The following is a 27,661-nucleotide window of genomic DNA, read 5'->3' as shown; positions in this document are numbered from 1 at the left end:
TTCTTAGCCAATTGAAACAACCGCTACCGACACTACACGGCTATCTAGGCTGTTCGGGAAAAGGAAGTTAACATTGATGATTAACTCCTGACGTGCCCAAACATCCCACATGCTAAATATACGTATGAGTAGATAAGTGAATGTACATAATTTGTATCAAGTTAAGACTATATAATGTACTGTTAATCGTGTTATGAACTCTCTTTCAAGACTTTTGCGTATAAGCACATGAATAAAGGATATATACTGCCGTGTTTAGCCCATCCCAAGTAGCAAAATTAATTTTATGCTATTCTTGAAGTATTCTCTAACACTTGTTCTATAATACCAGAAATAGAACCATTCATTCTTCAAACCTACGCCAACCCAATTATAAACCTCTCATAAGACTGAAGAGGCCCATACTCAAGACGGTGTTGCGTTCTTACAGATAAGTACGAGAGTTTCATAAAACTGTTGCCAAGGTCACTTGTTCTTATTGAAAATGAAGTTTTATGTGATGCATCCGAAGTGTTCTTGAAGAAGTGTTTAAAACCAAATGTACTGGGTGAAGATCACTATAAAACCTAGAAGAATATGCAAATATACGATAAAACTATCATAAACATCAATAAAACTAGTTAGAATCAAAATTGTTACTTGGGATGTGTCTCCATTTCTGGGATTTCCTATTCTGATTGGATAACTCTGTCTCATATGTCAATAAAAAAGTATTGATCTGATACAACCATTATAATGAGTTCCATAGGTATGGAAAAAATCTAGACACCTGATGAAAAAACATTCATAACTTTTTAACTAAGGTACCGCGGGGCAAGTGGGTAAATGGGGTAAGTGAAAACAATTGATATATTTTACTGAATATGTGAAATAACGTTTTAAACTCATGCGTAAACCTTCGAGGCAATTGAGAACATTACGATAGGTAAGAAATTTTTGAGATTTTTCAGCCATTATTGCATAATAGAGCGAAAAATTGTTAACCTGTCAACTGTTACTCCGTAACAAGTTGGCGGCGTACAATCTTATTTTAATATTTTCAGTGGAAAAAAGTTGCGGAAAATAATTTCCTGTACCACTTCTTAGTTGTCCTCTGTGACAGTTTCAAACTGCAATAAAAAAAGTTTTAGAATTAATTCGACGTAGACCTAAAAATAACTAAATTAAAACACCGTCAATTTTCTTATCAGGTGGGGCAAGTGAAAAGTATATCATTAGAGATTGAATTTGTGTTTTCTCTTTAAGTAGCCATAAGTAAACATGGTTCGCAATTATCATAGAAAAACATAACGTGCTGATAATTCAAGAAACACTACTCAAGCGTTAAAAGCTTTTAGAAATCATGGAACTTCTCCAAAATATGTTGCCAAACATTACAATATTAATATGTCTACTTCGGGCAGCCAATTAAAAGGAAGACTTTGACTGAAAAGTTGCAATATTAGAGAACACACGGAAATCTCGTGGAATGTCTATGTAAAGCTAGTTCAAAACATAAAAATGGGGTGTAGGTCTATCCACATAAAAAAGATTCTAAATACGTTATTGAAGGATTCCGTTTGATTTCTCCCGAAGAGTTATCCAACGTTATATCCGACTTTCTCAAAAACAAATAACGAGCGGTGGAAATTCTACAAAGTAGAAATGCAATTGCTGTCCTATGATGTAAGAACTAACATTGGAAATGTTGCAGTTATCATTTTGTCGAATCATTTCAACTAACATAACTGAACAGAAGAAAATTCAAGTGAAAAGAATAACATTGTCTTTGTTTACATGTTACTTATGTTATTGTTCATTGGGAAGCCTTAACAAATGTTAAAGCTAATAGAAATCGTGAATGTAACTGTTTGTTTTTGAATTTATTATTCAAAACGGTAAACTTTTCACTTGCCCCACTTTTGGGGCAAGTGAAAAGTAAGGCGACATTTTTCAAAAACTTTTTCTGTATTTTTTTCTTCAATTTTTCATAAAAATCAATTTCAGCATGCTGCTTATATTTGGTGGGAGTCAAGCTAAAAAATATACACGACCTCATTTGTTTTAATTTAAAGTCTCTAGGATTTGAAGAATCCCAACTATGCGAAATCCATTACCCACTTGCCCCACGGTACCTTACTACAGAAAACGTTTCGGTCTCCGTAACTTTTGATTTTCATCGCAATCAATGATCAAATCATCTTGTCGCTCCTGCCAAGCTAATTCTTGAGAAGTTTTTTTTTTTTGTGGTAAAACACAGGCCGTTTGTATGAATAGCTAACTCTCAAGTAGCATTGGTAGGTGAATAATAGCTTATCCAGCTTATTATGATTTTTTTTTATTGTATAAAATGCGGTATACCATGATGGGCTAGTCATATTGTGTAAGTGTACGTAGAAAATGATACTCAATCAGAAACGTTAGATTACACTGTTTTTTGAGATATTGGCTATGTAAAATGCAAAAAATGACCATTTGAGTCAACTTGCATGCCAGTTTGACAGCTTGTATGGAAATGTATTTGGTCAATTGGCCACAGAATTCAAACTTCATACGTATACTTATACTTATACGTATACTTATCATAAAAATTCATAATATTTATGATACTCAAAAGCTATTTTTTGATGGTTGTGAAAAGTATAGTATTTTGCCATATAAGAGTAAAGAAGATTTTTTTATGGAGAATGTAAGCACAATGAAAAAAATCGATTTAATCTAAATTCAATCGTTCAATTTTAACCAAATCATATCTAAAATGAAAGTTATTGTCCTATTCTGCCGGCTTGGTGGATTAGATCACAAAAAAGTTTGATAAATCATACTTCAAATTTAATGTAAATATCCAGAATACCAGTGTTTTATGCAACTTTGGCGACCTATAGCCAAAAATTGTGAGCTGCTGGGACATTTATGAGAACGGTATCAGATTCAGCAACCCCAAATCTACTAGAAACATAATTTGATTCTTGAAACACACAAAAATGTCATTTGGGGCTGTCCATTAATTACGTAAGGGTTTATGGGGGGAGGGGGGGTCTGAGATTTCTTACACGCCATACAATTTATTTTTGATTTTCATACAAAAAATCTTACCATGGGGGGAGGGGGGGTTGAAAAACCCTGAAAATTGTCTTACGTAATTAATGAACCACCCCTTTTTTGTTACGTTGTGTAATTCTTTCATGTTAAAAATATGTCAAATTGGTCTTTAAGCCGTTGAAATTTATAAAAATTAGTGTAAGGTACCGTGGGGCAAGTGGGTAATGGAATTCGCATAGTTGAGATTCTTCCAATTCTAGGGACTTTAAATTGAAACAAATGAGGTTGTGTATATTTTTTAGCTTGACTCCCATCAAATATAAGCAGCATGCTGAAATTGATTTTTATGAAAAATTAAAGAAAAAAATACAGAAAAAGTTTTTGAAAAATGTCTTCTTACTTTCCACTTGCCCCAAAAGTGGGGCAAGTGAAAAGTTTACCGTTTTGAACAATAAATTCAAAAACAAACAGTTATATTCACGATTTCTAGTAGCTTTAACACTTGTTAAGGCTTCCCAATGAACAATAACATAAGTAACATGTAAACAAAGAAAATGTTATTCTTTTCACTTCAATTTTCTTCTGTTCAGTTATGTCAGTTGAAATGATTCGACAATATTATAACTGCAACATTTCCAATGTTAGGTCTTACATTATAGGACAGCAATTGCATTTCTGCTCTGTAGAATTTCCACCGCTCGTTATTTGTTTTTGAGAAAGACGGATATGACGTCGGATAACTCTTCGGGAGAAATCAAACGGAATCCTTCAATAACGTATTCAGGGTCTTTTTTATGTGGATAGACCTATACCCCATTTTTATGTTTTGAACTAGGTTTACATAGACATTCCACGAGATTTCCGTGTGTTCTCTAATATTGCAACTTTTCAGTCAAAGTCTTCCTTTTAATTGGCTGCCCGAAGTAGACATATTGATATTGTAATGTTTGGCAACATCTTATAGAGAAGTTCCATGATTTCTAATAGCTTTTAACGCTTGAGTATACTGTTTCTTGAATTATCAGCACGTTATGTTTTTCTATGATAATTGCGAACCATGTTTACTTATGGCTACTTAAAGAGAAAACACAAATTCAATCTTCAATGATAAACTTTTCACTTGCCCCACCTGATAAGAAAATTGACGGTGTTTAAATTTAGTTATTTTTATGTCTACGTCGAATTAATTCTAAAACTTTGTTTATTGCAGTTTGAAACTGTCACAGAGGACAACTAAAAAGTGGTACAGGAAATTATTTTCCGCAACTTTTTTCCACTGAAAATATTAAAATAAGATTGTACGCCGCCAACTTGTTACGAAGTAACAGTTGACAGGTTAACAATTTTTCACTCTATTATGCAATAATGGCTAAAAAATCTCGGTAATCTCTTACCTATCGTAATGTTCTCAATGACCTCAAAGGTTTACGCATGAGTTTAAAACGTTAATTCACATATTCAGTAAAATATATCAATTGTTTTCACTTACCCCATTTACCCACTTGCCCCGCGGTACCTTAACTCTATTATTCTCCTATGAATCCATATATAAAAAAAGTGAAAAATACAAAAATCAATATTTTTTTTCAAATTTTTGCCGGTGAAAAATTTTTTAATATGCCGCAAGTTTTTATGACTACCAAGGCTAACTTTTAGAAGCACAGATTCTGTGCAAAGGGGCTGTACACAGTTTTGTGCAAACGGTGGTAAACAAAACTCAATGAGTGAATTGCGCACAGAGGAGGAACGCTTGGAATGCGGAATTCGTTTCCATTTTTGTTTTGCTTCTGAAAACATTAAAAAAAAACATTCCAATTTTAAAGATTTTCAGAGATTTTTTCATTTGAATAGCCGAAGCGGAAGCAAATGGGGAAAAAACTTTCGCATTTGCGACCACCTTCCGGCTTTTCGCTAGAAAACATCTCAGAAAACTCCCCATCTTACCAACGGCCAACTGTTTGCTGCCACGCGGGATACCATTGACAGTTCCCTTTCCATCGATCTCGGACAGCCGAAGGCGAAAAGTCGGCAACTCACAGAATTAGTGCGACCTACTCAGAATTTTCACTCAGTCAGCCAGTTCTGCATTGGTTGCCTCATTCTGTGTAGTTAGTAAAAAGATCGGAGGTTCATGCAAGTTCGATAATATGTGTGTTTCAGCACACCGTGTGCTGAGATTGTTGTTTGAAGTTTAAAAATTGGTTTACCTTGGAACACTTGTGACATGTGACAACGACGTTTCCCGCGAAGTGAAAAGACGTCTTGCGGCTTTGAATGAGGCCTTTTACGCGCTAAGTAGCCAGTTTAGGTCCCGCAATTTGCAAACGGAAACAAAATTCGCCATTGATTCATCGGGCACGAAGCGTGGACGTTGGAAGAAACGGTGTATTCCACCGTAAAGTGGTACGAGCAACATTTGGTGGGAAACTAGAAAATGGTGTGTGGCGTATGACTCACGAATTGAATCAAATGTATAAAGATGCGAATATAATATTAAGCGTCTGAAATACGGCAGAATTCAGTGGGCTGGTCACTTAGTGCGAATGGCAGAAGAAAGAATTGGAAAAATAATATTCAGCAGGGAACCAAGTAGAGGTAGGCAACTTCGTGGAAGATCACGAATACGCTGGCTGTACGCAGTGGGGGAGGACCTGGTGACCCTAAACGTTTGGGGCAACCTGTTGTAGAAGTATCGACCAAGACCGACGAAGATGGAGATCTACAATACGCCCGGCAATGGCGTGACACTACGCTGTGTCATGTGTACGACCTAACTCAAAAGATGAGCAGCAGTTACAGCATCATTCATATTCTTGGCATTACTCCTCAACCCAAGCTTTTAGCTTAGTGTTCTAGGAGCACTTCCACAGTATTAACCAAATGTTTGCTTTGCCAAGGTAGCCATTTTGCATTCTTATTTGTGCAAGACACATGAACACGTTTGCACTTCATGGCAAAGGATCCTGGATTGACTTGAAACCGAACTAAAATACCTCCAGCATGGCTTTACTCTATGGTCACAGAAGTTACTACAAAGCTAATGAAGGCAATTAACAGCATTTCCATGCTAATCATTTTATCAACTTTTGTCCTAGAAATTGACCTCAAAGGATTCACAACTATGGGACTGCAAGGCAATCGTATTTCAAAGGACACAATTTTGATCTTTGAAGCCCCTCCACAGTTACCCAAAAAGTCAGCACACTTTTCACAACAAATAATCTCATTTTATAATTTTGAGAATTATGCCTATCGTCCATTATGCCAAACATCCATTATGCCAAACATCCATTATGACAAACGTCATTATTCCTATCGTATTTATGCCTATCGCTACTTATGGCCTAACGTCCTTATGCCTAACAGTATTTATGCCTAACGTCGTGGCACCCGATTTTTTGTTTGTTCAAAACTTTTTTACCGTTCGGTGTTTGTGTAAAGTGGCCGATAATTTTTATAGAAAATTGTTCTTAGTCGTTACGGTCTGTTGTCTATGGCAAAAGACTGCCCATAAATGCCATAACAGTCCCACTTGACTTTTGGTCATTTTTTAGTAATATACGGGAAACGTCATTAAATTGCATGTACTTTCATTGTATTATAAGAAAATTAATACGTTTGTTCTAGAAAATGTTAAAAACAATATCGAACTTTGGTCTGTCCCACGTTACTTAATAAACGCATGTCAGTCTCGCGACTTGTGTGATAGAGGACTTGCGAAAATTGTGTTGATTAAGTAAGTCAAGTAAAGGAAAATATAACTTATCCACCAATTGTTGCCCGTAACCCAGGGTGGGTCAGAAAAAATCTACGACAGCACTTAAACGGAAGAACTCGTTTAATTCCGAGCATACCAAAAGCTAATGGGATTTCCTTGGATCGTCCTTCCTCGTAGCTGTACCGGACGGCCGTCTTTGAACAGCCACTCGTTCCCCTCGTTCCACGCACTGGCGTATATAGCTGGTTTACTCTCGTGAATCCAATGCCTAGACGCAAAACGTGTTAGACGAATACGGATTTTCTTCGGTATTTTAAGCCCGTAGTTCATTATACATCCACAAGTGACAAGCTTTACTTGGTGCGATAATCGACGCTTCTTAGCGTTGTGTGTCGCTTTCATGTTGTTGTTCTCTTGCGTTTTTGGAAAATTCATCAACGGCTGTTTGACTTCCGTCTGAGTCCATTTCATCAGTCCCCGTCACATATATAGTGTCCTCCAAGGATTTTAAACAGCTTACCCAATGCTACGTCTGCGGTGGAAACTGAAATATGCCGTCGCCGCCAGCATTGCCGTCCTTATCGTTGAAGCCAGCGAAACTTGTCTTCAGAGCCCGCGTCATTGTACAACGGGACGCCATCGGCCATACTCCTGCACTCATCCTCGGAACTATCAGAAGTACCATAACTTTTCAAATAATCGAGAGCAGACTATTTTCGCGAGTTTGAATGCGGACACTAAACTGTCAAACAACAATAATACACATGTGAAGACCGATGCATCATAGTAAGCACTGATACTGTTATGCGTTTATTCTCGTACATTCAAAAACAAATAAACGCATATTAGTCACGCGTACATTTTTCCGTATACTAACTAAATATTTGAGAAAATTAATAAACAAAATGTATGTAATACTGTAATCAATAGTTCGTTGCACCATTTGAGTTCAAATTTGGGTGCGAAAACATCGCATTTTCAATATAATTTGAGTAAAGAAAGCACGCAGGTGTTCACGACTTCTATCGCGTTTTTCTTGGGTGCGCTGTTTTGCTAGCGTGACTGGTATGCATTTATGGGCAGTAAAGTTCTAAACTATACACAAACCTGATCTCTGTATACTAAAGCCAGGATGTTCAACATAGTTGCGACGTCCGGATGATCGTGACCGCTGGTTCTCTCCAAATCCTCCAGAGCTTGTTTGCAAAGTGGGACCGCTACCTCGTAACGACCTTGAGACGCGTACTGGATAACCAGATTGTGCAATGTCCTCAAGCGCGCTGGGATCTCATAGCCTGCATTGGCGTGGTTTGCAAACTGATTTGGTGGTGTTGGGGACATGGTATGTCTCTCCTCGGACTCATCTTCCGGGAAGAGTTCCACCACTGGGTCCGAGCGTGATTTTTCCTGTTGCTCTTCATTTTCTTGGTTATCGTCATATTTCTTCACGGATGCCATGAACTCCAGATGTTTCTTTTCTTCCTCAAGCTGGGCAACCGTCTGCTCTGACGATTGGAGCTTCTGTTGTGTGTTTGCTAGTTCATCTCGCAGCCAGGCATTTTCCTGACATAATCGTCGCACCTGTGTACGTAACTTTTGCTTTTCGGCCTCGATATTTTGTAGATGAGATGCAAGCACGACAATCACCTAAAATAACCGAAAATCATCAAGATTATAAACTAAGCTTGCAGCAAAAACACTTAGAAATAATTACCTGTGCTTCTCCTAAGCCCAATTCGATGTTTTCAATATTTTTCATAACAATTTCCGACTTATCTGGGTCTTTTTTGCTGCCTTCAGTAAGGTTGGAAATGAGGGTTAAGTGTTCAACCCTTAAGGCTTCCAGCCCTTGAAGAACCGTTTTAGTGTTCGAGACTATTTCTTCTTGACTCATTTGCGTCATGTTGATCAAAATTAGATATTACCTGAAAATGGAAATTCAATGGATTAGATGTAGCTCAATCCTCTTTCAACTGCTGCTTGATCATAAACACTTGGTTTACATGTTTAGTAACATTATAACGTTCTCACCACAACAAAACCGTAACAATATTCAGATAGCCACTACAAAAAACTGAAACAATATGTTGTCGAAATATTCATAAAAATATATAATTGTTAAAATTTTATATCCTGTTTACAAATTTGACTGAAGCGTCCAATAGATTTATATTTATTATTATGATAAATTTAATAAATCTGTTGGTACCGTAAAACGGGGACCTGAAGGTCAGTCAAAGCAGTTATTAACGACGCTGCCGAACGCATTGTCGGATATGTGGAACGGAGATCAAGAAATGATTGGTTCGAAGGGGAGTGCCAGGAAGTTTTGGAAGAGAATACAGCGCGGGCTGCAATGCTGCAGCATGGTACACGGCAAAACGTGGAACGATACAGGCTGAAGCGGAAACAGCAAACCCGCCTATTCCGAGACAAAAAGCGCAGTTTAGAAGAGGTTAAATGGCAAGAGATGGAGAGAAGGAGAGGATGTTCTATCAGAAGCTTAGCACATCCCGCAAAGGCTTAGTGCCGCGAGCTGAAATGTTCCGGGATAAGGATGGAAGCATCTTGACGGACGGACGCGAGGTGATCGAAAGGTGGAAGCCGCACTACGATGAACACCTGAATGGCGCAGAGAACCCAGGCACAAAAAGTCAGGACAGACAGCGAAGGTGATTGCTACGTCAGCACAGCGGACAGTGGAAACCAACCAGCTCCCACGATGGGGGAAGTTAAGGATGCCATTCAACAGCTCAAGAACAACAAGGCCGCTGGCAAGGATGGTATCGGAACCGAACTAATCAAGTTGGGTTCGGACAGGCATCGGCTGATAGCCAGAATCTGGGAGACGGAACAGCTACCCGAGGAGTGAAAACAAGGCGTTATATGCCCTATCTACAAAAAGAGCGACAAACTGGAGTGTGAAAATTATCGTCCAATCACTATCCTAAACACCGCCTACAAAGTGCTATCTCGGATTCTCTTCCACCGTCTACACCTATAGCAAACGAGTTCATGGGAAGTTATCAAGCAGGTTTCAACGACGGCCGCTCGATAACGGACCAGATTTTTTCCGTGCGGCAGATCCTCCAGAAATGCCGTGAGTACCAGGTCCCAACGCACCATCTATTCATCGATTCCACGGCGGCATACGACAGTACTGACCGTGTAGAGCTATGGAAGATCATGGACGAGATATTCCTGGGAAGCTCACAAGATTGATTAGAACAACGATGGGCGGTGTACAAAACTGCGCGAAGATCTCGGGCGAACACTCCAGTTCGTTCGAGTCTCGGTGGGGACTACGACAGGGCGATGAACTTTCGTGCCTGTTGTTCAATATTTCGCTTGAAGGTGTCATGCGGAGAGCCGGACTTAACAATCGAGGTACGATTTTCACGAGGTCCGGACAATTTGTTTGCGGATGCCATGGACATTATTGAGACAAAATATGAAACGACGGCCGATTCGTTCACCCACCTGAAACGCGAAGCAAAATGAGTCGGGCTAATGGTGATTGCGTTGAAAACAAAGTAGAAACTGGTAGGCGAAACTGAGCGCGACATGGTCCGCCTAGGAAGCAGTGTCACGATAGCCGGGGATACCTTCGAGGTGGTGGACGAATTCGTCCACCTCGGATCCTTGCTGACGGCCGACAACAATGTTGATCGGGAAATACGAAGGCGCATCATCACTGGAAGTCGCTCCTACTATGGTGTTGCGATTGGAAATTCCGGAGTTCTTTCAGCAGAAAACACGTCCCGATATATGTGTTAAGCAGCTTAAAGCTAAAAGTATTTTTTATTTAGGATCAGTTTACAAACCAGCTTTACTTTAATTGTACTTACAATTCAGTCTCCGACAACTACTCTTCCAATTCACAACTTGTTCAAACGTATTTTAATTCCTTAATCTGTAAATTCACACTTTTATTGACCTAGTTCATAAGATATATGTAATTCAACTTACAGTGTAAATATAAATATTCGCAATAAACCGTAATTTATCCAAAACAATTTCAATTTTCAATAGCCGACCAATCAACTTTGCTTATCATCGTTGTTATCAATCTATGACATATCGCTTATCAGCTTGCCCGTCATCATCTCAAACGTCAATCCACACTTGGGCCAAATGGCTCACAATGGCTCTTGGCAGGGGTGTCCTTTACGAGGGGCTGTTGCGGTGAACATCCTCCCCGCCGTGTCGCACCAACATCCGGACGGTCGTCACCAGAACTTGCCACGTCTAGCACAGCCAACTTCGTAGCAGGTCTCTTCAAAACACCACTTGATGTTTGTACTTCCGCTCTGCGCGTTACTCCATCCTTTCCCGGAATCGTATGGACTACTCGCCCTCGTATCCACCGATTCCTGACATTTTCATCCGCTATGTAGACAAGATCTCCTATCTCTATCGGTTTTACGTCTTGGAACCACTTAGTCCGGCGTATGATGATTGGTAGGTATTCTACAACCCAACGTCGCCAGAAGTTATCCAAAGTGTGCTTCACTAAATTCCAGCTGTTCTTTAGCGCCATTCCTATGTCTGTAGGGAACTTCTCCGGCTCTCGCACGCCACTTGAGCTCAACAGCAGAAAGTGATTAGGAGTCAGTGATTCACAGTCAGCCGTCTCCAGCGGGATAAACGTTAGTGGTCGGGAGTTAATCATGCTCTCTGCCTCAGCCAACACGGTAGCAAACGATTCATCGTCCAATTTCCGTTCAACGGGAACACACTCTAGTGCAGATTTCACGGCGCGAACCATCCTTTCCCAGCAACCTCCCATATGAGGAGCGGCAGGAGGGTTGAACCGCCACTGTGTTTGGACATTCGTGAATGTGCTGCCCAATTCAGTATAAATCTTGCTGATTTCAGTTTGTAGATCTCGATTAGCTCCTACAAAATTTGTGCCATTATCGGAGTAAACTTCCTGGGGGGCTCCACGCCTTGCTATGAATCTTCGAAAAGCTTTCTTGCACGCATCAGTGGACATGTTTGTGACCACCTCAAGATGTATGGCCCGGATTGTAAGGCAGGTAAAAAGACAAACCCATCGTTTCGCTACACTTCGTCCAATCTTCACTAAATAAGGCCCAAATAAATCTACGCCAACGTACGTGAACGGGCGTACATATGGCTGTAATCGCACTGCTGGAAGCGGGCCCATTTTTGGAGCAATAGGCGTTGACTTGTACACACGACACCACATGCAACGTTTTCTAGCTAGGCGAACTTCTACACGCAAACGAGGCACGTGGAATCTTTGACGTACTTCATTAACTACGGTTTCATCATTGGCATGGCCGTACTTCCGGTGGTAGAAGTCCAACAATAAATCCGTTATTCGATGATTTCTGGGCAGAATAATTGGGAACTTCGTATCGTAGACCAATGCGTGCGCATTAGCAGCTCTACTGCCAACTCGCAATACTCCGAATTCATCGGCGAATGGTGACTGCTTCCAAATACTGCTAGATGCTTCTATTTTCTTCTGGCACGCCGTACTAAGTTCCAGATTACGCTTCAAAACTGCAGTTTCGTTCGGGAATGCTTCATTCTGTGCGATCAACCACAACGTCCGCTCTGCTTTTCGTAAATCCTCGCTTGTCACTCCAACAGTATCTGCAGACCTGGCACTTTTGACTGCGCGTAGGTTATCAACGAAGTGGTGGACGTACGCTACCGCACGCAGCATTCTATCGTATCGAGAAAACCTTTCCACGTCCACTATTGGCAGTCTGACTTGATGGTTGCACATGTACGTTTCTCGCAATTCGCTGTTGCTTTCATCACTGTTGTCTTCTGGAACCGTCGACCAATTCGTTTGATTGCTGTACAGGAATTCTGGTCCTTGGAACCAGCGGCTATCTGTGTTGCATGAAGGGCCTTTCCCCCACTTGGTAGCTTCATCAGCCACGTTGAGCTTTGTGGAGATCCACCGCCATTCATCGACCTTTGAAAGGCTCAATATTTCGTCTACTCTGAAGGCGACAAATTGACGATACCGTCGTGTATCCGATTTGATCCACGAACACACCGTAGACGAGTCACTCCAAAAATGGGTTCTTTGAATCGTTAACGAGTGATTCTCCTCAACCGTCTTTCGCAAGCGTGCTCCTAGCAACGCTGCCATCAATTCCAGCCGTGGTATCGAAATTTCTCGAAGCGGTGCGACCTTCGTTTTCGACGAAACAAGCGCTATTCTGATTTGACCGTGGTCTATGATGCGGAAATAAGCTACGGCTGCGTAAGCCTGAGCGCTAGCATCTACAAACACATGTAGCTCCACGTTTTTGTAGCTCTCTGGGTCGTATCCCGGAAAATAGCACCGAGGGATACGCAGTCCGTCCATCTGCTTGAGTACCGCTATCCACTCCATCCATCGTTCAGCAATCTCCGGCGGAATTTGATTATCCCAGGCAGTTTTTGTCCGCCACACATCCTGGATTATAACCTTCCCTTGAATTACGAACGACGCAATCAATCCCAACGGATCGTAGATGCTCATAACCAAACGCAGCATTTCTCTTTTAGTTGGAATCGCGGTGTCCTCCAGTAGGTTACGCACTTTCTCCCAAGACTGTATCGAAAACGTAAATACATCGTCTTCTTGCATCCACGCCATTCCCAACACCCGCTCGAATGCAGTATTCTGTTCCGATAGCATGTTTTTCGCTGGCTTCCGATTAGCTTCGCTTAACTTCTCGAGCACGGTGCTGTCGCTAGACATCCAATTGCGGATATGGAATCCTGCACGCTTATGTACCTCTATCACTTCCATTGCAACTTGAACTGCTTCCTCTGCCGTATCAAAACTGTCCACGTAATCGTCTACGTAGTGCCGTTTTTTAACGGCCGCTGCTCCTCGTGGGAATACTGCTTCTTGTTCGTCCGCATTCATATTCTTGATATACTGCGCGTGAGCGGGCGAGCAAGCCGCTCCGAATATCGCTACGTCGGATACCATGGTGCTCATCGGCAGATCTGGGGAGTCTCTGTAAGGGAACAACAGCGCACTACGATCCTCCTTGCGAATCGATATTTGCAGGAACATTTCTCTAATGTCTGCGGACACTGCTACTTGCCGCTCCCGGTATGGAAACATTACGGACAATAGCGGGGTTAGAAGATCCGGGCCCTTGAGCAACATGGAGTTCAACGATGTTCCGTCGACTTTTGCTGCTGCATCCCAGATCACGCGAACTTTTCCAGGCTTCTTCTCGTTAATAACGATTCCAATCGGCAGGTACCATGTACGGCGAAGATCGTATTCTTCAAGTTCATCCGTCGTTGCTTGGTGGATATAGCCCTTGACCTTGAAGTCCGCTATTTGCCTACGAAAGCTGTCGTAAAGCACTGGATCTTGTTGTAAACGCTTTTCGAGACACTTGAACCGTTTCTCGGCCATCGGTCGACTGTCTGGGAATTCCACGTAGTCATGTTTCCAGAGCAGGCCCGTCTCGTACTTGTTGTCGCTCAGTCGCCGCGTTGTCGCTTCTAGGATCCGATAGGATCGTTGCTCCTCGACGCCTTTCACCGCTGGCACCACCGCTACACCTAAGCTCTCTACGTCGAAAAAATGGCGAACGTATTCATGTAGATCAGCGTCTGTTGACTCCGCATGAATGTGGAGTTGTCTATGCATCGTAGGCTTTTGCAGACTACCACTTATTGTCCATCCAATTCGGGTCTTCGTTGCAATCGGATCAGTCAATTTGCCCTCACGTAGTTTCAACGTAGCTAATAAATGCGAATTGCTCTGTCCAATCAAGATTCCCGGTACAGCGGAGCGGAAACTCTTGACCGGCAGTTTGCTGAGGTGTGCAAACCGTGTTGAAAGCTCAGCATAGTTCGTTGTCTGTTGTGGCAAGCCAAGATTCTCAACGGTATATACTTCGGACAATCTGTGTCGTTTACTGCCACCTGCTTCGGATATCTCCATCATGACGACTTCTGTTCCAGCAATCGTCTTGATGATGCCTCCAGTCCATTCGATACGCAACGTCTCCGTCTCTCCTCTGGCTCCAAGAGCATCTGCTATTGACCTTTCCACGAGTGTCACCGACGATCCATCATCTAGGAATGCGTAGGTGTCGAGCTGCCCCTTTGTTCCATACAAAGTGACTGGTAGGATACGAAAGAGTGTGGACGACGACAATTGACGATGAACTGTTACAACGGCATTGGTCGTCTTAGTTTCCGCTGGTGGATCGAAATGGAGCAGACGGTGATGTCGCTTAGGACAATCATTAATTCCACAAACTTCCCCTTTGCATGGCCAACGCGCGTGGGATGTGAGACAACGAGCACAAAGCCTGTGTGACTTTACTGCTTTCCATCTGCCATCTAAGTCGAGACCTTTAAACGAGGTGCAGCTCTCGATTTGGTGATTGTCAACGTTGCAAACGGCGCAAAATCTGCTGTTGTTCTTGCTGACATCCTTTTCCTTTTGTTTCCCACCATTTGTTCCAACTTTCTCTGCGTTTTCTCGCAAAGTTGCTTTGGGCTGGTCCGTGGAAACATGAGTGTTGACAAACGATCTTTCTTTCTGTCGATTTCGCTCCTCCTTTGCCGGTTTTTGCGTCACGTTAACTAGCTGAGTAACGCCACTCGCTGCTGATGATACTTTTGCCATGTAGTCGCTGAACACGTTTAGATCTACTACCGGAACTTGTTCTTGGTAGAGCGCCCAGCTAAACTTGACTGTTGCGGGTAGTTTGTCAACCAACTCTTGAAGAAGGATTGGATTCGCCAGATGCCGCTCTAGGCCAACTGCTTTCAGGTGCCCACAGAGATTCTGGATTACCAGTCCAAAGCTGACCAGAGTTTCCAACCGATCCGGTTTCGGAGCAGGAGTTGCCCGAACCTTGGCGATCATGTTGTTCACAATCTGTTCCGGGCGGCCGTATAGCTGCTGCAAAGTAGACAAGACCTGAGGTACTGTCGACGGGTGGAGTAAAAAGCTGCTGACAGAGTCCTTAGCACTACCTCTCAGACTGCGCTGCAACCGCAAAAGGTTCTCCGAGTTGCTGTACCCACAAGTTTCCGTTGAATGTTGGTAACTACTTATAAACAGCGGCCAATCGATTGGATCCCCGGAGAAAATTGGAAGCTCTTTGGTCACAACCTGTCGAGCCGCTAACTGCTGAGGCGAAGGGCCGAGGCCGCTTGCATAAGGCGGTACCAGAAACTGAGACGACATTTGCGGAGGGATATTTGAACCGGAAGAAATCATATTCGAATCACAATGAATAGGAGGATTCATATTGATCATCCCACCAACAGTCTGTCCCGATAACGGAGCGAATTCTCGGCCGTCACCCGACAGAACATTATTGACCGATACCCAAGGAGGGGGTGGAGGAAAAGAGGGGTTTAACTCACTAGCGGAAGATAATTCTGTGCCCAGCGTGTTTGGTTCCAACCACGACGCTGGGGGCGGAGGTAACGGGGGAGAACTGCCGCTGTCCGTTGAACGATCTACGTTGCGACTGATGACCTGTTCCACCTGGTCGTGCAAATCCCAATATTCCTTTTCGGCCTCTCTCCACCGCCGAACGGCTTCCTGTTCGCTTCGACGAGCCGCTTCAATTTGATCATGCAATTGATGTTCCATCTCGCGTAAGCACTGGAGTTCATTCTCCATTTCGGCTAGTTGAAGCCGAAGCGCTTCGCATTCTCGCTCGCTTCGAATGAGTTGGACCCGCATATCTGCTTCCGAATTGCGAGTACGTTCTTTCTCCTCGACGAGCTGCGTTTCCAGGGTCTCAATCTTAGCTTTTAGTGTGGCTTTCTCTAAATCTCGGTGTTCGATCTGAGTGCGCAAATCTTTTTCCGATTCACGAACTCGTCTCAGCTCATCAGCGTGCTGTTTATCTAAACTGCCGATTTGGTGAACCAGCTCCATCTCACGCTTTCGCCGCGTGTCCATATCCGTTCTATGTTTCACCATCAACTCGTGGACGACCCTTAGTTCCGCTTCGGATTGTTGGTGATGTAGCAGGGCGTTCTGCTTTCGCAGCTCTCCGGTTTCAGCACTCCAGCGTTTGTAGCAGTGCCCACCAAAACGATTGATTTTCGGTATCGCGCCGGTTGGCGGCACCTCTTCCAGCTTCAGGATGTCTTCATAGGGCTGTAGGTCCACAAGAGGCAAATTAGACGGATTTTGACTCGGATCACACTTGTTCAGATTCAATCCGACGGCTCCCTCCGCGAAATCCTCCGAATCTTCAATTGTGATGCTTTCTACGGTTTGTGGGATCGATCTCACCTCTGATCCCGTGTTCGCCATAGGTGCATCACCGAGTGGAGGCGACTCGTTTGCTGTTCTTAGGGGGGTCGAAGAGGGGTGTACTCCCTGCGCGTTTACCAGACTTGCCTCGTCCGGATGACCAGAATTCGCTGACGTTGAGGCTTGTATTTGTTGAACGGTGTCTCCACAACCGACAACGCCCGACCCCGTCTGCCTTACCCAATCTTCCGTGCGCTGTATTGAGTTCTGGCTGCTTCGCATACTACGCACACTTCTCTCCTCGTCATGATCCTGCCGACTCAGCAATGCGTGCCTCCGAGCGATGAATTGTTTTTCACGCTCCAACTTTTCTTGAAGTTCTCGTTCACGAAGCTCTCGTTCCATATCAATCCGTTCCCGGCTGAGATCCTCCATTAGCTTCTTCTCATCAGCCATAAGCTGTAGCTCCCGCTCTAATCTCGCCCTACGGATGCTCGACGAACTCGAAATGCCGCTAATTACGCTCGGCGTTGGCTGCGGTACGGAATCCCCACCCGGCATACATTTCCCACACACGAAGCTTATGGTACGTACCGTGGTCGTGCTGACGTTTGCACAGGAGAAATGGAACCAGATACTGCACTTCTGGCACTGTACCATATACTGCTCCGAGTTGTTCGGCCGGTTGCAGCCGCCGCAATCACGTAATTCGCCTCCGTCGTTATCCATCATAGATGGGATGAATGAATTCCTCGATGAATGACTCGACACCCTATCATCACCACCAACGTTGGGGTTAGCATTCGCCTGCTGCGCCCTTGTCTGTGACCGGGTTTGTCTCACGTTTGGCTGTGAACTCATCGTGTACCGGTTGAATTCTTTAAGAATTGTTGCGATTGGAAATTCCGGAGTTCTTTCAGCAGAAAACACGTCCCGATATATGTGTTAAGCAGCTTAAAGCTAAAAGTATTTTTTATTTAGGATCAGTTTACAAACCAGCTTTACTTTAATTGTACTTACAATTCAGTCTCCGACAACTACTCTTCCAATTCACAACTTGTTCAAACGTATTTTAATTCCTTAATCTGTAAATTCACACTTTTATTGACCTAGTTCATAAGATATATGTAATTCAACTTACAGTGTAAATATAAATATTCGCAATAAACCGTAATTTATCCAAAACAATTTCAATTTTCAATAGCCGACCAATCAACTTTGCTTATCATCGTTGTTATCAATCTATGACATATCGCTTATCAGCTTGCCCGTCATCATCTCAAACGTCAATCCACACTTGGGCCAAATGGCTCACAATGGCTCTTGGCAGGGGTGTCCTTTACGAGGGGCTGTTGCGGTGAACATATGGGCTCCAAAAGAAACGTGGGTCGCAGTCGAGGTTGGAGAGAAGCGGCCATGAAACGAGTGATTTGGCGAGGTTTTATCAAGTTAATTGATGTAGAACCAAATAAATAAATAATTGTATCTCTTGAAATAGCAAAAACAATATACATACTTAAATTATTTTACTGTAATCCGTGAATTTTACCGTAATCTCAACAGCTGAACAGTTCGGTAAAATAAAACACCGTTAATCCGTGGAAATTTAACGGATTCCGGTGAAATTTTACCGAAAGCTGTAAAAAATTACCGTACTCCTTTAATTTATTTCACTGAACTTTTCAGCTGTTGAGATTACGGTGAAATTCACGGATTCCTGTAACAATCCTTATAAAAATAGTATTCTGTAAAAATTTTCAGGATTTCCAGCGGTGATTTAAATGTGGCCCGAAAACGAGTAGATTTATATACAAATTTATATTCAGAAATATTGGAAAATGTTCCAAACACGCTAGTTCTGTTGGCTTAGTACAAATGTATTATCGCAAAGTGAAAAATCATTCTTCAAACCATAGTTATCGTAGTTGCTGAAGAGAGGAATTTAATCCGACGAAGGTGGTAAGAGATGTCAATCAATTTATTTGCTTACATTTTCATAAGGGCCTAACAATAAAAACAATAAATTTGTTTTTTTTTAATAGCATCAACATGCGTATGATAATCCTACCGATGTTAGAAGTAGTATTCTAGTTTTTTTATTAAGCTTCAACGCCATCACCTCAAATGGATGACGGAGCTCTATTTATATCATAAGCATTTTAAAAAGGACATAGGAGATGGAATGTTTGAACTTGTTTGAAATTTGAACCGTTCTAATGACCAGGTGCTCCGCGCAACGATTCAACTCTGCTCCGCAAGCCAAAAAATCTGACAACCTCTGGCACAGAGTATTTTCATGCTACGATTAACGAATGTGGAAATGTTCAATTGATAAGCTCTTAGTTAATAACTGTTAAAGGGTGCAAAGCTGAAAAGCAAGCTCTCTCCCAGTTAAAAAAAAACATGCGACATTCGACTTCAAAATTAGTTCTAAGAACTCTACATTTGTCTGTAACGACCAAAATATGTATTAAAGTTATAGACATGCTGATTTTAGCAAATTGTAGGTTTTTACTAGATCTACAACTTTTCCATACACCATACAATTTTAGAAGAATTGTGAAACAAAATAAAAAAAATCTACGCTTCCAATTTACATAGCATAACATGAACACAAAATTGCAGAGATAACCATATCTACTGTTGTTGTTGATTTCGCCAAAATCTACAATATCGTAAACTCACTTATTTCTTAATGCCTAGCCACGTGCTTACGAGTTTTTTTTTTATGTCGTAATTGTCCTCCATTTGCCTAAAGGAACGTTAGAAACCGAATCTGTTTCTATAAATGCAGCAGATGTAAAGTAGCACAATAATTAACATAAATTGGTACTATAAACAGGTGCTTAAATCATATAAAACAAAATATAGAACATACATTTCAACACAACCGTTCTTATCAAAATCATAAATGGGTCAAGAACCTATATACAATATACACGATTGATCCTGATTGAAAGCGATGCGATCAAAGGGCCAAACATTTTTCTCTACATTCACAATTTACAGATATTGCGGAATTCAAAATTACACGAATGAAGGTTTCTATGAGCGATTTGTATGAGACCTTTGCGGCATGATTTGGTAAATCCGTGATTTTTGCTACAGTATTTCGTTCATCCGCGATTTTCGCGACTGTCCGAACAAATCCGCGAAAATAACGAAATTCGCGAATGTAGTAACAGCCCTGAAATTTTTATAGGGAATCTCTATGAAGTGATTTGAGTTCATTTCGTGGAAATATTCAATAGCCCACAATTGGTACACTTTTATGGCTAAAAGTTCTTAATTCATCAATAATTTTGTTTAATAAAAAATAGTTTCTCTCAGTAGTGATTTTATTTTTCTAACTGAACACTTGAATCAAATAATTGATGCAATGTTCAAAACCACCACTATGACTGAAGCAGTCCAAGTTGGTACAAAATTTACAAATCAAATTGTTATTGGACGTTTTTCTAATGGATCCAAATAATAATTTAAATATTTTAAATTGGAATGCTCGTTCTCTGAATGGTAAAGAAGACGAGCTGTTTAATTTTCTAACAGATAATAACATACATATAGCAGTTATTACTGAACCCTATTTGAAACCTGGATCCAAACTCAAAAGAGATCCTAACTTTTCTGTTTATAGTAATCATCGACTTGATGGGGCATGTGAGGGAGTTGCAATCATCATTCATAGGCGTATAAAACATCAACTGTTTTCGTCATTTGAAACTAAAGTTTTTGAAACGTTAGGTGTTTCTGTTGAAACACAGCTTGGTAAATGTATCAATGCTCTGGGCAGCAAGTTAATTTGCTCCAAACTGACTTGCGAAAATTGACTCGCAATAAGTCAAAAATTGTCATTTGTGAGTTTAATGCCAAACATCGGTCATGGAATAATTCGCAAAGTAAATTCAACGGCAAAATTTTATTTGATGAGTGCTCTTCAGGATATTTCTCAATTCAATACCCTGATAGCCCTACATGTTTTTCCTCTTCTAGAAAACCATCTACGATTGATTTGGTCTTAACCGACTCTAGTCATCGTTGCGCGACGCACAGTGGCGCATGGCCGGACAAAACCTCAAAAATTCATGTTCTCAAAATCACTCGTCAATATTTTTTTATAGACTTCTATACTATTAAGCGACAATTTCTCAAAATTTGAGATTGATCTGTTCTATTTTCGATTTTTGGCAGCATCGTAAGTGTGGGAAAGCCAGCTAAATTGGACTGTTCGAAATTCATCAACTATGGTTCACCTAGCAAACTTCACACAGCTGTATCTCAACGAAATTATAACCGATTTAAGCTCAATAGGTCCCATTTGAAATCGTAGTTATGAGCCTTAGTTTTGACTATAGTTATATAATTTTTAACAAATCAAGTTGTTATTTGTAGCAAAAAATGTTTTGCAAAATCTTTCTCCAAAATTTTGGTAAATTTTCAAAACTTCGTACGTTTTATGTGAAGTGTTTCGGGAAAATGAGCCACTCACTATGAAGCAGCAAATCATCCATACTTTCAGACGTGCAATAGTTTTTCTTGCCCCTTTTTGCCCCTAGAGGTGAAAATCCCATTTTCATTTTTCATTATAATTTAACGATTTCATCATTCAAATCTATATAATTTGTTATAATTCGTTTGAAACCTCAGTTAAATTTCTAGAAGGAAGTTGAATTTGTACCTCTAGTTCAGGTTTATGTACAACTTTCTGCCTTACAACAACTAAATTGTAGTAATAACCTTCTTATTTGATTGGATGAAAAAACTTAATTTGGACAAATTTCACTAGAACATCGAATTTTCAATTTGACTGTTATTTCCAACGGGATGATATCAGATATCCAAGATAATTAATAGATTACCGTTATGAAGCGATTTGAGACGTATTTGAGGTTTTGTCCGACCTTTGTATGAAGGCCCGCCACTGTGCGACGCCTGTTTGTAACCATTTGATTACTCATGCTGATTTTGATTCTGATCATGGCCTTGTTACATTTCAAATATCCCATGAAGCGATTCTCAATCCCATCAGCTCCACTTTAAATTAACAATCTTGATGTAAACATTTTCTTACAAACAAAACTTGATATTGACAATCCTCTTGAAACTTTAACAAATTCCATTGTTGAAGCCAGAGGCATTGCAATTATAAAATGTGAAGTAAAATTTGAATCCGTGATTATAGACGATGATCTTGAACTCTTGATCCGCCTTAAAAACGTGAGAAGAAGGAAATTTCAACGCACTCGCGATCCTGCTATGAAAACTATATGGCGATGATGGAATTTTCTACATCCTCATCAAGAAACTTCCAGAGAGCAGCTTATCATTCTTTGTTGATATATTTAACAAATGTTTTCAGTTGGCTTATTCTCCTGACAAATGGAAAAATGCCAAGGTTGTACCAATTTTAAAACCTGCCAAAAATCCTGCAGAAGCTTCTAGCTATCGTCCAATCAGTTTGATTTCCTCCATCAGTAAACTTTTTGAAAAGGTCATTTTGAGCAGATTGATGGTCGACATCAACGAAAATTCAATTTTCGAATGAACCCAATTTTCCAACAAACATTGTTAGAACAATCCAAAGTAATCTGTCAAATTGTACCTTACCTCAAATTGGCTTACCTCAGGGATGTCAAAAATCTTTGTTTGCGGAATGACACAGGCCTCTCCTCCAAAGCACAAAGCCTGCGTGTCATCTGTAGTAGATTGCAAAAAAGTTTGGATATTTTTTCATCAACTCAACTAATAATATTCCCACATAAACCAAAAGCTCTTTATTTGAAACCTTCATGAGGACATGTTGTCACGATGAGAGGGGTTCCAATAAATTGTTCAGATGAAGTTAAGTATCTAGAGCTCATGCTAGATAAAAAATTAACTTCCAAAAATCACATTGAGGACATTCAAGCCAAATGTAACTAATATATAAAATGTCTGTATCCACTTATTACCAGAAAATCGAAATTTTCTCTTAAGAACAAGCTTTTGATCTTCAAACAAATTTTCAGGCCAGCCATGTTGTATGCTGTACTAATATGGACTAGCTGTTGTAATACCAGGAAGAAAGCTCTGCAGAGAATTCAAATAAAATTTTGAAAATGATTCTGAAGCTTCCTCCCTGGTATGTACCAATAAGATACATATAATATAAAATGTTGAAACATTGGAACAAATGTCAAACAAAATAATTGATAATTTCAGGCAAAAATCGTTACAATTTTTTTATTGCCACGATTAATGCGTTATATATTTAGGTTAAGTTTGGTTAACCCCTCTACCGGCAGCTTCATTTTTTACCTCAAGAAAAAAAATCAAATCGCGATAACTTTTTCGTTTCTCGGTATTTTTGCACCATTTTTTCACAAATTCTCAAAAAAACTCTCCTAGTTTAAGAATCCGTGTCGATATTGATGATTGGTGATCTGGTTTTAAAGATATTCCAGTGTTCCTTGGGGGACCGACATTTTCCATATAAAATGTCTTAGGCGGCCATTTTGTTTTACGTCAATTTATCGAAGAAATAAAATGTGGGCTATGCTTGCATGGCATTGCATAAGGAGCTACTCTGAAAAAATCATACAAATTGGTTAAGTATTCTTAGAGAAATATGAAAATTACGATATGCGGTTTTGTGAAGTTTTCAAGATCCTTATTTGGCCAGCGTGGTACCAGCAACATAAATGCTCATAACTCCAAGACGGCTGCACCAAATTGCTTCATATTTTCACAACAAACTCTCATTAATGTATTGTTCCGAAGAGTGAATATCCGAATACGATAAAAATTATATAATCTGAGATATATGTGTGGGTTACGGTTACGCGTCGGTCCCCCAAGGGATTTCGGAATATCTCTGGATCCAGATGTCCAATGATCAATATTGACACAGATTCTAAAACTAGAAGATTTTTTTGACAACTTGTGAAAAAATGGTGCAAAAATACCGAGAAATAAAAAAGTTATCGTGATTCTAATTTTTTATCTAGCGGTTAAAAATGAAGCTGCCGGTAGAGGGGTTAAGTAAATTGAAAACGTGTTTTTTTTTCAACTCACCAAATCAACTCATCTGTAAAAAATTTGAACTGCAACGGCAAATGAAATGTAATATGTTGTTGACAAAATGTTAATAAAAGCTTAAATTTGTTTTACCAAATTAGGATAATAGTGTTGTCTAACACAGAACACAGAAATGTAATATTTGAAATAATACCAATAAAGAATTAAAAAAAGGAAAAAAAAAAGGAATTTGTAGACAGTTAACTCTCCCTTACTCGATATTCCGTATCTCGATATCGAGTTAGATAACCATAGTAAAAGTTGGTTTTCATGGCTAACTCGATGGTCCCTTGGATCGCAGTTGCACTGATTTTGTGTTCTGTAACTCGATACCTCCCTAACTCGATGGTCCCTTCAATATCGAGTAAGGGAGAGATGACTGTATCTGCTAGCGGTGGACACCCTTCGGAAATCTTACACCTCCAACGACACCGAAATGTACAAGATGATCTGTTCAGATCTTCAAAGACTCCGCTACCGGAAATAGCTAAATCCGATCCAAAAGTTTACGATTTTCTTCAGCTGCATAGGGATGGAGTCGACCTTCCAACAACTAGAACTTCTAATTCATTCTGAACCAGAAAAAAATCCTGTTACTGCAATAGCTTATCCAGAAACTGCAAAGCCTACCATAACGGGTTACAGACGAGGAGTTGAAATCGGCTCTCTGTGTGTAAGACAATCAAGAACAACTTCGACTCGACTTCTTTCGCAATTCAATAGAACATAAATGGCTACTACAAAAATCTAGCTGACCTTGAGATGCATGTTAAAGATCAACAGCCAAACATGTTGGCTATTCAAGAACCGCACAAGATTAGGGACCGTTCATTAATAACGTAATGGTTTATGGAAGGAAGTTTAAGAAGTTTAGGAGAGTTCAAGATTTAAGATTTATTACACGCCATGCAATTTATTTTTAATTTGCATACAAAAATCTTACCATGATAACCAATAATATTAAAAATTATGGTTTGGTCTATCCGCTCAATAAATACTTTATCAAAGGATTCCGTTTCTAAAAGTGATTGCTCAAAAGGATTTTCTGAACCAAAGAATATTGAGTTGACTATAAATGAAAGTTTGCATATGATTTCTGTTATTGTTTATTGTGACACTTGAAGAAGTGTTAAAGTTTTTAGAAATCGTAGATCTAACTGTCCTTTTTTTCAATTTTTCGTCCTAAACGACATTATTGCCTAGTACTGAATTGCATTCCGATTTCCGATCGTTGACTTTCGACAGTATTTTCATATAATAGTAACAACAGCGGAATTTACTTATTTGACTGACGACTTTAATTTAGTGCTAGAACCACAATATTTAAACTTGCCTCATTAGTGAAGTTAGTGAAAATGGGAAATAAGTTTTTCAAAACATTTTCGATATTTGTTCTGGAGTTTTTAGATTTAGTAGCTGTCATTCTAAAAAATATACACGACCATATTAATTTAAACTGGAAGTATTTATGATGTCGAGAACCTTAACTATACAATTTTCCATACCCGCTTACAAATTGTTAAAGAAAACCACTAGATAGACAGCTTAGGTAAGGCTCAACAAATGTGATCGATCATACATCAGATTCAAGTTCAATGTTTGAATGTATTGTGGGTGCTCTGCCCACGCCATCCACCAGTCCAAATGCATTTTTATTGTTTCCTTTTGTGTCGATTTGATTGCTACCTGAACCACTTGATGAACTGCATGTCTTTGATAGTTTTCATAAAATAATTAAAGAGCTTATAAACATATGATATCTGTTCCTTGTTATAACATAGCACAAATAAGCTTCTACTGCTAAGTTATCCTTTATTATTTCATGCGAAGCCCAGCTATCAAGTGTATAAAAAAAAAAAATTCCTTGTAAAAGTCAAATTATGTGCAAAGGCGTTCATAGCAGATAAAAGCAAATTATGCTATTGTAGCTGAAAAAAATGAAACCTAGCGTCGAATCTTTATCGAATTGACATCATTTCTATTTCTTCCACACTTTCAGTATGGAGAACGAAATGAAAAAAAAAAACAATCTCACATGAATCAGATTCATGTTGCAATACAATTTAGAAGCAAAACTAACCGAAATCTTTGAATTTGTTAAAAAATTATCATCGCATGAAGTTTCGTAGACTTTGTCAAACTATTATTGTACGCATTTGGGTTTTAGTCATAGCATTTTCCATTTTACCTTCGAGAAAGTTGGAGCTGCTCAACACACGAGCAGAAAATCCGCAGGCGAAAATTTTTCTTCAGTTTTCACCCCCAAACCACTGGCCGAGGCAGGAACTAAACCACTAATCACTGCTTTGATCGTAATAGTACACTTTTGTCCGTCTGAATCGTAAAATTATTCGAAAATATAATCTATTGGAAATGTTTTCACTGAAAATTTTGAGAGAAACTGCTTGAGAAATCTATCGATAATAACACCACCAACATCACGATGATGACAGCAAGCAATGACAGCGATGCACTTTGACAGATTTGACGTATAGCACGGTGAACATGTTTTGTTCAAAAATTGCGTATAAAAAACTATCGCGTTTATATTTTTTAAGGGGCGTATCGTGATCGTCAACCAGGGCTGTGCATTTTCGAAAGCCTTTTACGAGCGCTCATGGCTGCCGGATATAATCTCGCTTTCTGGTAGGGATCAAAAGATTTGACGATTGTCTTGGGTCAGCTCAATACACGGTCGTTTGAGAATACCCTTTAATGGGTGAAAAAATACCCATTTTCGCTAGAAGTGCCTCTCCACATTTAATGAGTAAACACGGTTTACTCATTAACGGGTAAAGGCAGTTTATGTCAAGGAATGGGTATTTTTTTACCCTTTTTTGTATATCAAGCTCGCGGCATAAAAAGGGTAAAAATTTACCCATTTTGAGGACGGTCAATGGAGCTATCAAGAGTAATGATAATTTTGAGATTGTTTTCGTCTTACTTCTAAAAGAAAGTTCCGTTAAACAATGTTTCTATACAATTTATTTCAAAATATAAGTGTAATTTAGCAAAATTTTAAAATACATTCATATCCACTGGGCAGCTCTCGGTATGCCGTATACAAATCTTGGTGCAGCCTAGAAATGCAGAGAAACAGAAAAAAATCCAATTATTACAATAAATGTACCACATCATCACTTACCTTTCAAATTAAGTCTCCTGTGAGTTAAAATAGTTGATTTTTTTTACAAATAAGAACTGTTAATGCACACCATAAACACATGCGGATTGACGAGTTGAATAATCATAACTATTTTTCACCCATTAATGGGAACGCTATTGGTTATTAAAAATGGGTAAATTTTTACCCCTTTCGAGATTTCAAATTCCCCCATTTTCTGACAGATCTGATCGCTATTCGACAATGGGTATTTTTTCACCCATTAAAGGGTATTCTCAAACGACCGTGTATAAAACGACCCATGCCAAACGTCAAATCAACTCATCCCTAGCAGAAAGCGTGACTGTATGCGGCAGCTATAAGCGCTCGTAAAAAGCTGGATAAGGCATTTATGACACGTTTTTTGGCGTTATTAAATTTGCCAACAAACCCTAACAAAAGGGCTCATTCACAAATTTCATAACGCTGAAAAGGGGTGGGTGGGTGTCTTGGCGATGTTACAGCTCAT

General features: G+C 40.0%; 1 protein-coding gene across 1 annotated transcript in view; it reads right to left on the bottom strand.

Annotated features, from left to right (window-relative positions):
• The window catches only part of LOC5566652 (kinesin light chain), a 54,396-nt gene extending 27,899 nt beyond the window's left edge, over positions 1-26,497 (bottom strand). The window contains exons 1-3 of the mRNA XM_021844034.1: positions 26,218-26,497; positions 8,454-8,664; positions 7,847-8,386 (exon numbers count right to left, since the gene is read on the bottom strand). Coding sequence (XP_021699726.1) covers positions 7,847-8,386; positions 8,454-8,642 — 729 coding nt within the window. The 5' untranslated portion in view covers positions 8,643-8,664; positions 26,218-26,497. The remainder of the gene's footprint in view (positions 1-7,846; positions 8,387-8,453; positions 8,665-26,217) is intronic.
• Between the last annotated feature and the right edge of the window lie 1,164 nt (positions 26,498-27,661).

Source organism: Aedes aegypti, chromosome 2 (genome assembly GCF_002204515.2).
Source record: "Aedes aegypti strain LVP_AGWG chromosome 2, AaegL5.0 Primary Assembly, whole genome shotgun sequence".
In the NCBI taxonomy this organism is placed as follows: Eukaryota; Metazoa; Arthropoda; class Insecta; order Diptera; family Culicidae; genus Aedes; species Aedes aegypti.
The sequence above is the reverse complement of the archived record's forward strand: the minus strand, read 5'-3'. Positions and strand labels throughout refer to the sequence as shown.